The sequence below is a fragment of the Cucurbita pepo genome, chromosome 14 (assembly GCF_057944985.1).
Source record: "Cucurbita pepo subsp. pepo isolate OVF chromosome 14, ASM5794498v1, whole genome shotgun sequence".
Classification (NCBI taxonomy): Eukaryota; Viridiplantae; Streptophyta; class Magnoliopsida; order Cucurbitales; family Cucurbitaceae; genus Cucurbita; species Cucurbita pepo.
In genome coordinates this window covers 6,045,833-6,062,467 of record NC_141811.1, presented here as the reverse complement: position 1 = coordinate 6,062,467, position 16,635 = coordinate 6,045,833, and the positions used below count along the sequence as shown (strand labels likewise).

Sequence of the window (16,635 nt, the reverse complement as noted above, 5' to 3'; positions counted from 1 at the left end):
GTTGGTATCGAACCCTAGAGGAAGAAGAAGAAACCTTGTAAATCTATAAAAGAGAGAAAGCTTAATACTCACCGGTAAAATCTAAGACAAATTGAGAGATTATTTTAGCGTCGAAAGAGTTGGTTGTAGACACAAACATATCATATCCTACTTAAACCCTTTGTACCCGAACAAGTTGCGAGTGCATGTGAGAGAAATCTTTGCTCAAACGCTACTCAATTAAGAAGCTAGATCGTGAGCTCAAAGGTGCCTCCTTAAAATGCCGAGAAATACGTTCGAAACTATAAACCTACCCTAGTTTTACCTTCACATCGCTTTACGATTCTTCGTTTATGTCATTGGTATCACTTGTTGGTCCATCAACATAAAACTCGATAACGAGTCCATTGTCGTTCTATATAATGCTCATCACGACACTGGGATCACCTTCTTCAAACTCGCTCGGTACAAAAATAAGAACAATAAATCGAAAAACTTAAATCAAATGAAATTTTTCTCGAAAATCAGCAATAATCGTGATCTGGGGATTTTTAATTTTTTTTTTCGCTTAAACCCTAAAATCTAAATTATTCTTCCTCGTCTTCTCCTTCCTCTCGTAAATGGGATCGATGGTTAATAATTTTAATTTTAATTTTAATTTTTTTTTATTTTTTTTTTTTTTGCTTTCCTCTTCTATTTCATATGTAAAAAAAATAAAAGTTTTATTTTTTAAAATTTTCCCACCTACCTCCTTGATCTGACTACAAGAGTCCATGGCGTCTTCCGTAACGTTTTTGACAACAACTCCTGTAACGACCCAGGCCCACCGCTAGCAGATATTGTCCTCTTTGGCTTTCCCTTCCGGGCTTCCCCTCAAGGCTTTAAAACGCGTCTACTAGGGAAAGGTTTCTACACCCTTATAAAGGGTGGTTTGTTATCCTCTCCAACCAATGTGGGACATCACAATCCACCCCCTTCGGGACCCAGCGTCCTCGCTGCCACTCTTTCCTTCCTCCAATCTATGTGGGACCGCCCCCAAATCCACCCCCTTTTGGCCCCAGCGTCCTTACTGGCACACCACCTCGTGTCTGGCACATCGTCCGATGTCTAGCTCTGATACCATTTGTAACGCCCCAGATCCACTGCTAGCAAATATGAAACCTTCCCCTAGTAGACGTGTTTTAAAGCTTTGAGCTATTCCTCGAAAGAGAAAGCCCAAAGAGGACAATATCTGCTAGCAGTGGATCTGGGCCGTTACAATCCATCATAAAGATCTATAAAATGTGTAATTTCGAGGAGAAACGAGAGAGTTAGTCCTGAACCCTAGAGAAAGAAGAAGAAACCCTGTAAATCTATAAAAGAGAGAAAGCTTAATACTCACCGGCAAAATCTAAAACAAATTGAGAGATTATTTTAGATCGTGAGCTCGAAGGTGCCTCCTTAAAATGCCGAGATATACGTCCGAAACTATAAATCTACCCTAGTTTTACCTTCACATCGCTTTACGATTCTTCGTTCATGTCATTGGTATCACTTGTTGGTCCATCAACATAAAACACGATAACGAGTCCATTGTCGTTCTATATAATGCCCATCACGACATTGGGATCACCTTCTTCAAACTCGCTCGGTACAAAAATAAGAACAATAAATCGAAAAACTTAAATCAAATGAAATTTTTCTCGAAAATCAGCGATAATCGTGATCTGGGGATTTTTAATTTTTTTTTTCGCTTAAACCCTAAAATCTAAATTATTCTTCCTCGTCTTCTCCTTGCTCTCGTAAATGGGATCGATCGTTAATAATTTTAATTTTAATTTTTTTTGCTCTCCTCTTCTATTTCACATGTAAAAAAAATAAAAATTTTATTTTTAAAAAATATTTTTAAATAGAAAATGATTTCCTTTATAATTAAACCAACCTAACCCATAAATTAAGAGTGTAATTATCCCTATTACGTATTCAACTACAAATGTCCATTTTACCCTTATACTTCTTTGTTGTTCTTGTTCTAAGAATATTTTCACAGGTTGCTGCGACTGTGATTGCCGCCGCGACGTATCTATGTCTCGCTTATGGTTTCCGTTGCTCTCTCAACGCCGGCGGGTCATCGGTAATGGCGTTTCCGGTATCGTAGGAAGAAGTAGAACAACAAGCTTTAGTTGTCTGTTGCCTAATTTTCTCAGTGGCTCGGTTTTATGCAACGGGGGGCACACGCCTTCAAATTTTTCTACACTTCCGAAGCCCCTCAGTGAGAAATGCAACCATTCTTTCGTCAAATCAGGTACCTCCTTCCTTCTACCACTTACTGTTGATTTCTTGTCTAGGTTTAGTTCTTACGATGATGGATTGAAGAACTTCACACATACGAGAACTTTGGAGGATTGTACATGGTTATCCACGACAATTCATATTTGTTTTCAGCTTTTGTATGTACAGATTAAGTCGTTGGTCATTGTTTTTGGGTTCTATGATTCTATCTAGGTTGGAATAGTGGCAACTCAAGTACAAGATTATTGCTTCCTTTGGCTGCTGGTCATATCGCCAGGGGATTTTGTGGAGTATCAGAAAATGGGCACTCGGAGAAATGTTTAAATGATAAGGCAAGTGATGGTGATGTTGTTGCTAATATAGTTCAAACCGTCCACAAAAATTCAGTTGATTTCACCAAAATTCCCATTAATAGGCTTCCAACTGTTGTGCTGGTTGGGCGCCCCAATGTTGGCAAGTCTGCATTATTTAATCGGTAATCTCTGCATGCCTTTGTGACTCTGTTATTGGACTTCCCAGTGTTTTGCAATGTGAAATCAGTGATTCATTTGTTGCATTATCTTACTGGTATTGTGAATGTTGTTAATCTATAGGTTTATTAGGAGGAGGGAGGCACTAGTTTACAACACACCTGATGATCACGTTACTCGGGATATTCGTGAAGGGGTTGCCAAACTTGGAGATTTGCGCTTTGTAGTATTGGACTCGTCTGGCTTGGAGACAGCAGTATCTTCTGGCTCTATTCTTGAAAGAACAGCAAGAATGACTGAAAAGGTGCTTCTCAAGTGTCAGTTAGCAATTTTCCTCATTGATGCAAGGTGATTGGTGAATGTTTTTCATGAACTTGGTTGAGATGAATGTAGGATATTGCTTTCCATTGTAAGACAGAGAAATGCTTGCTGTCTTACTCAGTATACATATTCACAATTTTCTTTTGCTGTACTGTGGCTCTGAAGTTTAAAGTACTCATGATGCTATTTTTATGAGCAGAGCTGGTCTTCATCCCTTTGATTTGGAGGTTGGGAAGTGGCTGCGCAGACATGTACCTGATATTAACATTTTAGTAGCCATGAATAAATCTGAATCGCTTATCGACTGCAGTGGCACACTTTTGGCTGCTGGCTTTGAAGCTGAAAGGCTAGGCTTTGGAGACCCTGTTCCCATATCAGCTGAAACTGGACTTGGCATGCATGACCTGTATTTAGCCATCAAACCTGTGCTTGAGAAGTATATGCTCAAAGTTATAAATGGTAAGAAATGTACCTATCAATCAATTATCATTTGAAATATCTTGGCACATTACCAATAACCACCAAAGGTTGATCGAAGAGGCTAATTTTATATCTTATCTAGATGCCTTTCGAGATTTTGGGTTCAAACTATAATAATCATCTGTTTTGAAATTGAGCTGTCCCAAGTTTCTTGACACCAATATTGTAGAGTTTGGTAGTTGTTTAAACGAATGGAATTAGATCAAGTTTGTGTTAGCTGGCCTATAGAGACTTATGATTGCAAAAAACAAGAAGAAAATATCAGTGTGTTTCTATCCAACACTCTGAGTGCCCTTCCAGAACTTGCCCTTTTTTCAATATACTTGATTTTGTGGAAGCTGTTAAAGAGAGAGGAGGCCATTATTCATTATTGCAAGTTCGGCCATCCTTTTAGTTGTTTCAAAATTAGCAAGAAACTTGATTGCTCTCGCTCACAGGAATATTTTACTGTGGCGTAGTTCACTGTGATTTTTATTTATTTAAACGCATTATTTTGTGGCCTTTTTTTCCCCATTCATTTTAGTTTCACTAATTATGGGATAAAACTTTTGAGCTTCTTTTTCTGCTTGTGCAAATGATCTATGCATTTTGAAAAAAAGTATGGTTTGTAATAATTTTTTTTCTTAATTTCTTGAGATTATCTACGTTGTTGTTTTAGCTTGCTAACTTGTTAACTGTGCTTGCGTTAATTCTTGAGTTCGTAGTCATTAGCCGTTGGAGCTTAAATCTTCTGTTAGTTGTCATAGGCAATTTTCGGTTTTCGACTGCCTACCCCCTTCGTCTTTAGTGTTTGGTTACCTCATGAATTTTTGGTATAACTAGGAATCCCATCCGTTAATGTGAATCTCATACACACCATAACCTGGCACCACAAAGCCCACGATGACCATTAGATAAACTGATTACAATTTTCAGATCCAAGTTATAGATCTCTAGACTTACATCCTTAGAGGTCTTTGATACACAGTACCAGTTAATGAATAAGATCCTCCACCCTTCTCAATTCAATTCTACAAAAGGTTCATCATATAATCCTTTTTGAGTTATCTCTCTCCAATCTTGGAATTTTGAAAAGACGAGTGATTTAACGGGCCTCTGCTAAAAAGGCATACAGTCAATGATCACCAATTATTCTTTCATGATACAAGCTAAAGGGATGACTTGTGGCAGAGATACAAGAACTAGTTGAAAGCAAAACAACCTGAAAGTTAGTAAATAGAATGTTAGTGAGAGTCGGAGGGAAGTCCGTGTTGATATGGGATGATCAGCAGGAGAGAGCTTCTGGCGGCACTTGAAAACTCCCTAATTTCGTATTGTTGTTTCTTTTTAATGCTGCGAATAAATTTAGAGCAATTAGCGGCATCACATGTGTTGAGACGCGAGACGCTACTTCTGGTCACTGGCGCCCACTCTTGGTCATTTTGTTGTTTGCATTATTTTTTCATCCTAGTTTAATTTTTTTTTTTAATGTGCAACAATTTCTCATTTTTGCTTTTGTCTGCTCCCCACCTCACACAATATTTTTTAAATTTTTTATAGATACTGGTATCGTTATCACAATGTGTAGGTCCAATTGTGATATTCTACTATCGTGCTATCCTTTGTCTAGATAACGGAGTTGGATGTTGCGCATTTGTGAATTTCCACCGTCGTCCATTTTTTTTTTTTATCTAATTTGTAGATGATACGGTGTTCTCTCTTTATTCCCCACTTCTAACCTAGCTTTGCTTTCTCACAATTCCTAGATAATGGTGGTCTTGATCGCTTCCATCAGGTCACAGGCTCCAATGAGGATGAGGACACCCAGGACAGTAAGGTGCAATTACAGTTAGCAATTGTTGGACGACCTAATGTTGGCAAGTCAACCTTACTGAATACATTGTTACAATCGGACCGTGTTCTTGTTGGTCCTGAAGCTGGTTTAACAAGGGATTCTGTTAGAGCTCAATTTGAGTTTGAGGGTAGAACTATATACTTGGTAAGCACATGTTTGACTATTTCTTGTTTCTCCTTTTGTGATGCCTTGCATTCTGAATAAAACCTGTGTTCCTAAGGAGTTCTTTATGTTATAACACTTTATTTAATGCACTACTATGAGTTATGAAGTACTAATTTTAATGGTTGGTAATGATAATTAGGTTGATACAGCTGGTTGGTTGCATAGGACTAAGGAGGAGAAAGGACCATCATCCTTGAGTGTCATGCAATCTACTAAGAATCTGATGAGAGCTCATGTGGTTGCTTTGGTTCTTGATGCAGAAGAGGTGTGCGATACAATCAATTTCTTTCTTTTTTTCTTATTACTTTTCATGACCATCCACGAACCTTTTAGTGTAATGGGTAGCAGGCCTAGACCCTCCACTTGTTTAAACCTAGTGCCAATTTCCTTCCGTGGAAAAGTTAGAAGATTGTTGGTAGAAACTGAAAGTACGTTAGGATTTTCAAGCTTCTTTAAACAAAGCAAAACCTACCGCAACGTGTCTATTCTTTTTGCGTTCCATTTTCTGGCAAAATAAGATAAATTACTCATTGTGGACTACACTAATGGGAAACTCGTATAACATTTGATTTAAGATAGGACATTTTTTTAACCTTTTCTATGACTTTTTTTTTATAAGAGACATAACTTTCATTAACAAGAGAGAAATTACAAAAGGAGGGGAGATGAGATATCCCCACACACAAATGGGTTACAAAAAGAGAAGCCTAACTGGTGTAAATATGAGTTGGACTATAATTACAAAGAAAAAAAAAAAAAAAAAATGTTGAAGTAGAGGACCAAAGTAGAAGCAAAAAGAGTGACCAGATCAATGCCCGTTAGTTCTTGACCACAAACAATTCTAGAATTTTTTCAAACCATAGTCTCCAAAGGAGGGCAAAGACACCATTGGACCATAGGATTTTCGCCCGAACCTTAAATTGGGGGCGCCCTCAATAAGCTGAAGAAGAGTATCTGAAAACCTTGGCCTTCTTAGGACACGACGGTTTCCATATAAGGTCCGTGTTATTCGATTTAAAATCATGAAGCTTGTTCAAGAGAGCTGCCCATGCATCAAACGCCGATCAGTAAGATTTTTTCTGAAATTTAAATCCCACACACAAAGTGAATCAAACCAGCATTGGCTAACCATCGAGTCCTTGGCTTTCATAGTTCTGAACAGTCTAGGAAACTCCACCCAAAGTGGCAATCAATTAGGCGTTTCTCCACAAATGGGTTTTATCCCCACGACCCGTTCTAATTTTATACCACTCTTTGGATAGAAGAATAGCTTTCTTTTTGGGACCAAGGACCTTTAAGCAACCAAGAGCCTTTCATAGAAAGGCCACCATTGATTCTCATTCCATTTGTATTTAAAAGAAATCACCCGTCTCCACAAAGCTTCCTTTTCCATAAGAAATCTTCATCTTCATTTAGCTAAGAGAGCTAGATTTTTAGTGGCAAGATTACCAGTACCCAACCTACCATATCAGTCGGTAGAGAGGTAGTTCCCAACTGACTAGATTGACAGCACCATCCTCCTTATTACCTTTCCAAAAAACTTTCCTAAAGAAATCTCTAACCAACTTCTCCTGCGAGGTAAGACCTGGGTGGTGCAGGAAAAGATTGAAAAGTAGCATAAATGTATGCTCGTAAGGACTAATTTAGCCAAAGTAATGCTACTTGCTCTTGAAAGAGCAAGGCTTTTCCAATGGCCCAACTTTCTCTAAATTTTATCAAGCTCTCCATCCAACTTTTCAGTGACATATTGATCTATGTGATGTTCAGATTGCAAGAGAACGAAGAAGTATGAAACATGCTGAAGTGGTTATTGCAAGGCGAGCAGTGGAGGAAGGTCGTGGTTTAGTAATAATCGTCAACAAAATGGATCTTATGAGGGGCAGAAAAAATTCTGCTTCATATGAGAAGATCCTGGAGGCCGTCCCCGAAGAAATCCAAACAGTAATTCCTCAGGTATGGTAATTTAGCATTTTTTTGTGATTTTAGCTGTATTTTTTGGTAATGAAAATGTGATTGAATAGATTCCTTTTTGATGAAATGAGATTCTTCCATTTTGGGGAGAATATTTCCTCAAGTTTGGGGTGAACTCCACACTCCGATTCGATTTCTTTCATTCGGTAAACAAAATTGGAAATGAAAATTTTCATTCCTATTACTCTTCTCCCATTCCCACTTCGTAAACAAGGCCTTAATGTTGGATATAGTTATTTTACAGCTTCAGAACTTAAAAAAATTGTGTAGATATTGGATGGGCATAGGTGTTGCGGTTATTCCTCTTTAGAACACCCTGCATTGCTCTATTTATTAGTAAGCAAGTGCATATCTGTGGTGGTTCTTTCCATCTAAATTCAAATCGATCATGTACGTGTTAGCATTAACGTGGCGTTTTGTCTGCATCCAGGTAACAGGAATACCAGTTATATTCATTTCAGCCCTAGAAGGAAGGGGTCGACTAGCAGTCATGCGTCAAGTTGTTGAGACATATGAAAAATGGTGTTTGAGGTTGTCCACAGCACGTCTTAACCGGTGGTTACGGAAGGTCAGTAGAAAACGCCCTTTTTGTTTTTCCTCAACTCAGCATAATACCCCTATAGCACAATATGTAAAAAGCTTGAGCTTGCACAGGTCATGAGCAGACATTCTTGGAAAGATCAATCTGCTCAACCAAAGGTCAAGTACTTCACGCAGGTGAAAGCCAGACCGCCTACATTTGTCGCCTTTGTCAGCGGGAAGACACGGCTATCAGATACCGACATTAGGTTCTTAACTAAATCGTTGAAGGAAGATTTCGATTTGGGTGGAATTCCCATAAGAATTATGCAGCGTGCTGTCCTAAAGAAAACTGATGATGGGGGTGGCAAGAGCAACAAGCATGTTAGCCGAACTCCCGAACGAATCAAATCCGATAAGAGAAGTCCCATTGTTAAAGAGCAGACAGCTTAAGCCTCGAGCAGCAACATATATTTTGGCAGAATGATCGAAGGAATCCGATCAGATAAGCGAAGTCTCGATGTAAAAGAACTGACGGCCCGAGCAGAAATATCTTCAGCATGGTAGTGAATCATGAAACAGATTCACACTCCAGGAGTTGTTTAGGCTGAAAGAATGAGGGGCAATCTGGAGGGAATTGGAAGAGGGATGGGTTTTGATCTTCATCTATATAGACTTTGGAGTTCATTAAATGGTATGCATAGGTAAATTATTTTCATAGGATAGTTTTAGTTGTTCTATCTTCTTTCAGCTTGTCTGGATCTGCTGCCATTTACAGGCTTCTCAGAGTAAGATTGTGGGAAGAAAACCATGGAGGTTGTAAGCTTGGAGTAATGTTTTCATTTTTAGGCATTTCTTTTGATATTTTTGTAAATTAAGATGGTCGAAGTTAAATGCTATATATGACATCGTTCACGATATCATTTACGTAAATTGATGTAATAACTAATGCATAAAAATTAATTAAGTAATCCATTTTAGAGATCAAATAAATTGTAACGGTTTTAATGTTTTAATCTTTTATATAGTTGTAAGTAATATCATATATATTTTTAGAATTTTATGCATTGCTGTATCAATTATCATCATTTACTTAATTTCTTTAAAGTTCAAGGGTAAAAGTAAAAATAAACTCAAAGTCTAAAGTCATATTTGAAGCACCTCCCTTCGGGTCATATCCTTCGGGTCTCAACCTCCTCGCTGACATGTCATTTGGTGTCTGGCTCTGATATCATTTGTAACGGCCCAGACCCACCACTAGCAGATATTGTTCTCTTTGGGATTTTCCTTTCGGACTTCCCCTCAAGTTTTTAAAACGCGTTTGCTAGGGAGAGGTTTCCACACCCTTATAAAGGGTGTTTCGTTCTCACAATCCACTCCCTTTGAGCCCCAGCGTCCTCGCTGGCACTTGTTCCTTTCTCCAATCGACGTGGGACCCCACCAAATCCACCCCCTTCAGGGTCCAGTGTCCTTGTTGACACATTGTCTCATGTCCACCTCTCATCGGGGCTCAACCTCCTCGCTAGCATGTTATTTGATGTCTAGCTCTGATATCATTTGTAACGCCCAAATTAGGACCCCATAGTATTTTTCTTTTTAATCTTCTCACGGAAATGATTCAATAACATAGAAGAGTTTGTGGCCTGATATGTTGAGGGTTTCTCATCTGTTACTTAGTTGTTATTTTTGGTTATTTGTTAATTCTTATTTTTGTTTTTATTTCGCACCAGGCTGTTTTATAAATGTCAATTTCTAATTTAGAAGTTTTAGTTGTTGCTCCACTATCCGACCATCGTAGCAGACACGTTTTAAAATCGTGAGGTTGACGATGATATGAAACGGGTAAAAGTAGACAATATTTGCTAGTGGTAGGTTTAGGCTGTTACAAATGGTACAGAGCTAGGCATCGAGCGGTATGCCAACGAGAATGCTGGGCCTCAATGGGGGTGGATTGTGAGATCCCACATCGGGTGGAGAAGGGAACGAAACATTTTTTATAAGCGTGTGAAAACCTCTCCCTAGCAGACGTGTTTTAAATCCGTGAGGCTGACGATGATATGTAACGGGTCAAAACGGACAATATCTGCTAGCGGTGGGTTTGGGCTGTTACAAATGGTATCAGAGCTGAGGATGTTGAGTCTCAAAGGTCCTAAGACTCAATCTTACCTCTACGTCCTAAGACTCAATATTGCCTCTACTCTAGGTCAAGGTCCATCAAACGCAACGTTGCAGCATCTCGTTTCATCATCTTGGTTCTCAATGACATGACTCCATGTTTGTACATTGATTAAAGACTTTATTGGGATGATTTCGAACCCTTCGTTGTGTCAAAACAAGCTTATAACACTTTACCGAGGCTTACAACTCTGCACCAAATGAGAACTATCGAGTCCAAATAATGTTCATGATGCCACCACAAACATCAACGTCATTTGCCTTCGCTACTCATTCGAACACACTTATCAAGTCTCGACATGTGAATTAACTTCATATAAGGATATCTTTGATAACCGTCCATTCGGACACTACTGTTGCATGAACTCTTTTGTGTCCATGTCGAGTCATTTTTGCACGCCATATCAAGACCCAACCCTACGAGAACATGTTGGCACACTAATTCCCTCCTATAAGACCTTCTTAGACATTTGAAATTAGAAACGGGGTTAAAACTTCAACGGCTAAAACTATATTTTAACCAATATGATGCAAATTTAGGTTTCTATATCCAGTGTGGGATGATTTTTCCCTTTAAATTTGATGCTTTTCTCTCGAGTTGGTGATCTTTATCCTTACGTAACGGGACGAAAGCCCAACTCTCTCGTCGTGCATGTAACCTTGCACCTGAACGTATTTCTGCATTCTTTAACATGACATATCTTATAATAAGAAAAGTATCGTGACTACCTACCATTAATCTCCTGATCTTGTTTTTTCAAATCAACATGTTTCGAGGGGAAATTGTTAAAGCATAATCTCAATTCAGAAGTCGTCAACGCTCTCAATGATCTAAAAGGAGAATAGATGGGAAGTTTTTTTTGTACCAATACTCTCTTTCTCTAACTTAATTCTTTCTTCATTAATTTTAGCCTATTCTGATGTTTTTAGGCATGTGTAACAGTCCAAGCTTACCGCTAACCGATATTATTCACTTTGGGCTTTCCCTGTCTACTGAGGAAAAAGTTTCTGTTCTCCTTCCCAACTGACGTTAAATCTCACAATGTCACATTATGTTTCAAGGTGATTAACAGGAGACAAGATCACATTGTTTCGTTTTTGTGTTCAAATTCTCTAGACTTTTGACAAGACGTAACCTTAAGTTTGTTGATATGGGGACGATGTCTCGGCTCCCGAGCCCGTCTCGATTCCAGATGTAGGGTCTCTACGTTCCAACCGTGAAAGCATAATATTTGTGCATGACATGGTTTGGCATATTTGAAGTATAGAAGATGTCATGCGACAAGGAAATGAAAGAAGAGAAGGCAGCTATCTGGTTTGTCAGCATTACCGTTTGTAGAATAGCTTTTTTTAGTTTGGCTTTGGCCCATCCATTAAATGGAATAGAGCTACCACCGCCGCACTCGAAAGTCTCGAGTTAATGGGGAATATTGGTCATTTAAAGCCCACCGCTAACCGATATTGTCTTTTTTGGGCTTTCTTTTACGAGCTTCCCTTCAAAGTTTTTGAAACGCGTTTGTTCAGAAGAGGTTTCCACACCCTTGTAATATGTTCTATTTGAGCTTTTCTTTTGGGATTCCCCTCAAGGTTTTAGAAACGTGTCTAGATGTCACACCCTTATAATATTGCCTTCTCTCGGCTTTCCCTCTCGGGATTCCCCTAAAGTTTTTTAAAATGCATCTACTACGGAGAGGTTTCCACACCCTTATAAAAAAATGTTTCGTTTCCTTTTACAATCCACTCCCTTCAGGACCCAGCTTTCTCACTGACACTCGTTCCCCTTCCAATCGATGTGGGACCCGCAATCCACCCTCTTCGGCGCCCAACGTCCTCACTGGCACATCACTTGGTGTCTGACTCTATACCATTTGTAACAGTGCAAGCCCACTATTATCAGATATTGTCGTCTTTGGGTTTTACCTTTCGGGCTTCCCCTCAAGCTTTTTAAAACATGTATACTAGGGAGAGATTTCCACACCGTTATAAAAAATGTTTCGTTCTCTTCTCCAACTAATGTAAGTTCTCACAAAGATGCTCTAAGAGATATTGTACGTTGCTTTCGTATGCTCGTCGAGTTTATGCAACTCGAATTTTATAGCAAATAAACAAATCCACATACAAGCAACAAACTCGACTTCTTAATTTCGAGATAAATAAAAAAATTTCGATAATTCTCTAAACAATTACATAAACATAGTCAAGATCACCGGTAACTTCCCAAAAACATCGAAACGACCCGAAATCATAAAAAGTAAAAAACAGAGAAACATGTTCGACAAGATCCTTAATCGCATCAAACCATAACGAAAACAAAAAAGACAAAATTACATGGAAAATCAAAAGAAAGAAAGAAACAAAAACAGAAAAAAGTGAATCACATGAAGAAACTTAAAAACTTGTTGGATTATAATGAATGAATGTGTGGGATTTTATGAAAGTCAATGAGTGGCAGAGAATCCATCACGGGAAGCCTGCCATTAAAGCACACCATATATGAAGGATTTTGGATTGGTTAGTGGTGGTTGAACTCAAGTGTGTGTGTGTGTGTGTGTGTGTGTGTTTCTAAGAACAACCCAACATTTAATGTCAAAGTCAGAAGGTCAACCCAATGTCAGAGTCGTGGTCGTGGTCCTGCTCAGACTCCGACAGTCAAAATCCCTTCCCCTTCACCTCCTTAACTTTTAAGCTCTCTGCTGTACTGTTTAATTAATTCCACCGCCGCCGGTGGACCCTCCTCCGCCCGAGGTGGGGCGGACCTGAGCTACTACTAACAGGACAAACCTTCTACCTTCCTACTTTTTAGACACATAAATCATTACAATTTTATGCTCCAATTTTCAAATTATGTTTTCGAGTTTATGATTTAAAAAAAAAAAAAAAAAAAAAAAAAGAAACAAAACATACCGGAAAAGGGCAAATTTGGAAAGTATTAAATTACTAGTCACGTATAACAAACATATATAAATATTAAGAGACTGTACGTACGCATGAAATTTAAATGAAATTTAACACAGAAACTCTTGTAAAGTTTAGAGAAATAGTTTTGCAGAAATTTGAACTTAAAATTAATGTCACGGGCTTACATAGGTTGACTTAAATTTCAAAAGATAAAATTGAATTTTTATTAAAGATAATTGAATGATGTATGATAGTGTGTATGTCCCTTGACCCTTGCATGTATTGTATTATTTATGCTATGTGTATATGTTCTATGTAATGACATACGATAGTATGTTATGTATGCATGTGATATTCATTACGCCATATTGTGAATGAAATGAACTACTATGCATGTCATGTAAAGATATGTGATGGATTATGTGACGACAACCATGTATGCATGATGCATGCATGTACTATGTCGAGAAGAAAGAAAATGATGTTAATCCTATGCTATGAATGTAAATCATAGGGAACTCATGCATGTATGTATGTCATTTGCATCGGGATACTCCCTTGTTATGTTATGTTAGTAAGACGTGTACCTTCGATATTTATGTTTACCATGATATCATGCGAACCTTTCCTTTTTTGTGGTGTCCGGCGACGCGTTAGCGCGTTGTATCCAACCAAGTCAGGTCTAAGGGTATGTATATGAGCCCGCCCGAAACTAGAAAGAGCTCAAGGCCATGTGACGATTTTAAAGGATAGATCCCATGATTATATGCGTGTGATTCAATTACTAACCCCAAGAGTAGGCCATGTGACGATTTTAAAAATATTCACACTATGTTACTTTTATATTTCAGGTAAAAGCAAGACACTCATGTACGGTTGACGATGATATGTTTTAACATTATCCCATTACACGAAAATGTTAAAATTAGCTAGTGATACCTTATAAAATACTTGTCGTTCACTCCGTTCTTAGCCACCGCGACCACGGTCGAGCCGAGTCGACCCGTGTTGTCCTTGTCTACTTAACACTCTCCTTTCACTTCACTCCACAACCAAATATCTCTCACTAGAAAACAACAGAACACCGAAGAGAATTAAAGAGTCGGCAGACAAAGAAGAATGATAAACGACGGCCGGAAAGTGGCGGTTCGTCGGAATGGAAGTGGTGGATGGGAATGGGCCACGGCGGAAACATGTAAGGAGCGGTTGGATTGTGATGTTTCATAAATAAATAAATAAATAAATAAATAAATAAATAAATAAATAAATAAATAAATAAACCACAATAATTTAATTAATTAATTATTTATTTATTTAATTTTGAATGAGAGAAGGAGAAGACCGAGTCAGCAGCATCCATATGGGTTAATAAATTAATAATTTATTATCCAAGTCCTTCTCCATCCTTTATAGCTTCACCAAACGCCACCGTTTTATCTAACAAATGCAACTCCAATTCAATTCCAATTCAATTCTTATTTGACCAAATAATCAATATCCTTCTACTTTTTATTTATTGTTTCCAATATCCCATTTTATTTATTTATTTATTTATTTATATTTCCATTGACCAATCATGGACTTCCAATCATTTATGTATGTTTCAAAATAAATAAGAAAATATTAGGATTTTTTTTCCAAATATGACTGTTTAATTAATTAATTTATTTGATGGGATGAACTAAAATAGGTTTTTTTTTTTGAGAAAAATGAGCTAATATATATATATATATATATATATATATATATATATATATATATATATATATATATATATATGACAAGACATGACGACACCATTTGGTTGCTTCAATGTTTCAAACCGGTATTGAGTTGAGATGTCGTGTTGCTGGAGTTGCTTGTTGAATAGGGCAATTAACCGTCATTTTCTTCCAATCTCTCTCTCTCTCTCAATAATTTTTTTTTTTTTTTTTTTTTGTTAGAATTTAGAGTAGCATGTGTTTCGATTATCTTATCTAGGTATATGAACCCGATCTTATGAAATCTAGTATTTGATTCATGAATGCTCGTATTTTGCGTAGTATGCACTTATTTGGATTTTCTAGAGAGAAAAAATGAGATGAATGAAAATTTGTGTAGTCGGTGTGAGATTAGTAAATTTATATGTTAAGAGGAGTGTTTATTGCATTTCAAGTTACACGTAAATCGTCATTGGTAAGACATACGTCACTTGAATTGTTTGTGTATGCCAATGGTTTCGGTTCGATCAATTATTGTGTACACCTTCTATGTCAGTTTCAGTCTGGTGTACGTTATTTATTAACCAACTATATTTGTAAAATCAAATGGAAAAAGACGATATTGAAAATATATATTCGTGGGGTCATTTTTTCCGTTCAAAATTAGATAATTTTTTTTGTTAAGTCGGTATTGAAAGATTTAATGTACTCTTTAGTAGTGGTACTACACACATACTCGTTGGCTCAGGCAGCTAGCTTAAGTGGTTTTATCGTAATATTTGCAACTTGTTTTTGTGTGTCACAATGGTTCACTTAAATAATTTAATCTCTAATTAAATCATGTAAAAAATACAATCTTATTAATGTGTTTGCTGCGTTCATGTCCGACTGGATTCTCTAATTATATCATGTAAAATATATTGAACTCGTGAGAGGTGAACTCTTCCATCATATTTGGGTACAACAATGAACAAAATCTTCGGTCTCTTTCTAAACAATATTTTTATAATTATTGAAGACTAATGTAACGACCCGAAATTTTCTACTTAATTTAAGATCGTCACTGTATACATATCATGAACATTGAATAAGGAAATACTTCATTTAAACTTTCATAAAACGTCACTTTCATCTTAAAACAAAGTCATTGACTTACGTGTTTTGAAAACACCTCTAATTAAATGTTTAAATTAAATCATCATATTCTAGCCTAAGTCTATGAAAATAAATACGACTACTCTATACATGTGTTATGGTATCGAGTTGTGATGTCGTCGTCAGCCGTACAAGAATGTCTTGCCTTAACCTAAAAAAGTTTAAATGAAGTATTTTTGCGTTCAATGTTCATGATATGTATACAGTGGCGACCTTAAATTAAATAGAAAATTTCGGATCGTTGCAGTAAATACTTTAGTTTTTTAGCAAGAAAATATATCCACATACTTTATTCTATTACATGTATACAATTAAGATAGAAAATCTTCCGTGTAACACACGTGTGTGGAGAGCTAAATTGTATTGGCCAGACACGAGAGGTAGATATAGTTGAACTTACTTCATGCGTGATTTTTGTTTGTTAAAAGAGTTGTCGTTAATAAAAATATATACGTGTTTAACGGGCCACTGTACACTCACAGATGCTTCTCTTATCTTGAATGAATCCTTTTAATACTTGGGTTTCAGCTTCTGGCCTACAATTATTTTTTTTTTCAATTTAAAAAACCCAATATTTTTTCTAACGAAGAAAATTTTTCATAAGCATAGACCAATGATCACAATGACTATCAAACTTAGAAATTACAAGTGGAACGAAATCGTTTTCAATTGTCATACTTTAAATCTATTTCAGGTC

General features: G+C 37.2%; 1 protein-coding gene across 1 annotated transcript; it reads left to right on the top strand.

The window, feature by feature from the left end:
- Window positions 1-1,990: 1,990 nt before the first annotated feature.
- On the top strand, window positions 1,991-8,943 carry LOC111809943 (GTP-binding protein). The gene is made up of 9 exons (XM_023696423.2): window positions 1,991-2,263; window positions 2,464-2,725; window positions 2,844-3,068; window positions 3,241-3,500; window positions 5,267-5,499; window positions 5,660-5,785; window positions 7,288-7,473; window positions 7,922-8,059; window positions 8,146-8,943. Exons 1-9 carry the CDS (start codon window positions 2,044-2,046, stop codon window positions 8,461-8,463), a joined length of 1,968 nt encoding a protein of 655 aa, XP_023552191.2. The 5' UTR covers window positions 1,991-2,043; the 3' UTR covers window positions 8,464-8,943.
- Window positions 8,944-16,635: the final 7,692 nt, after the last annotated feature.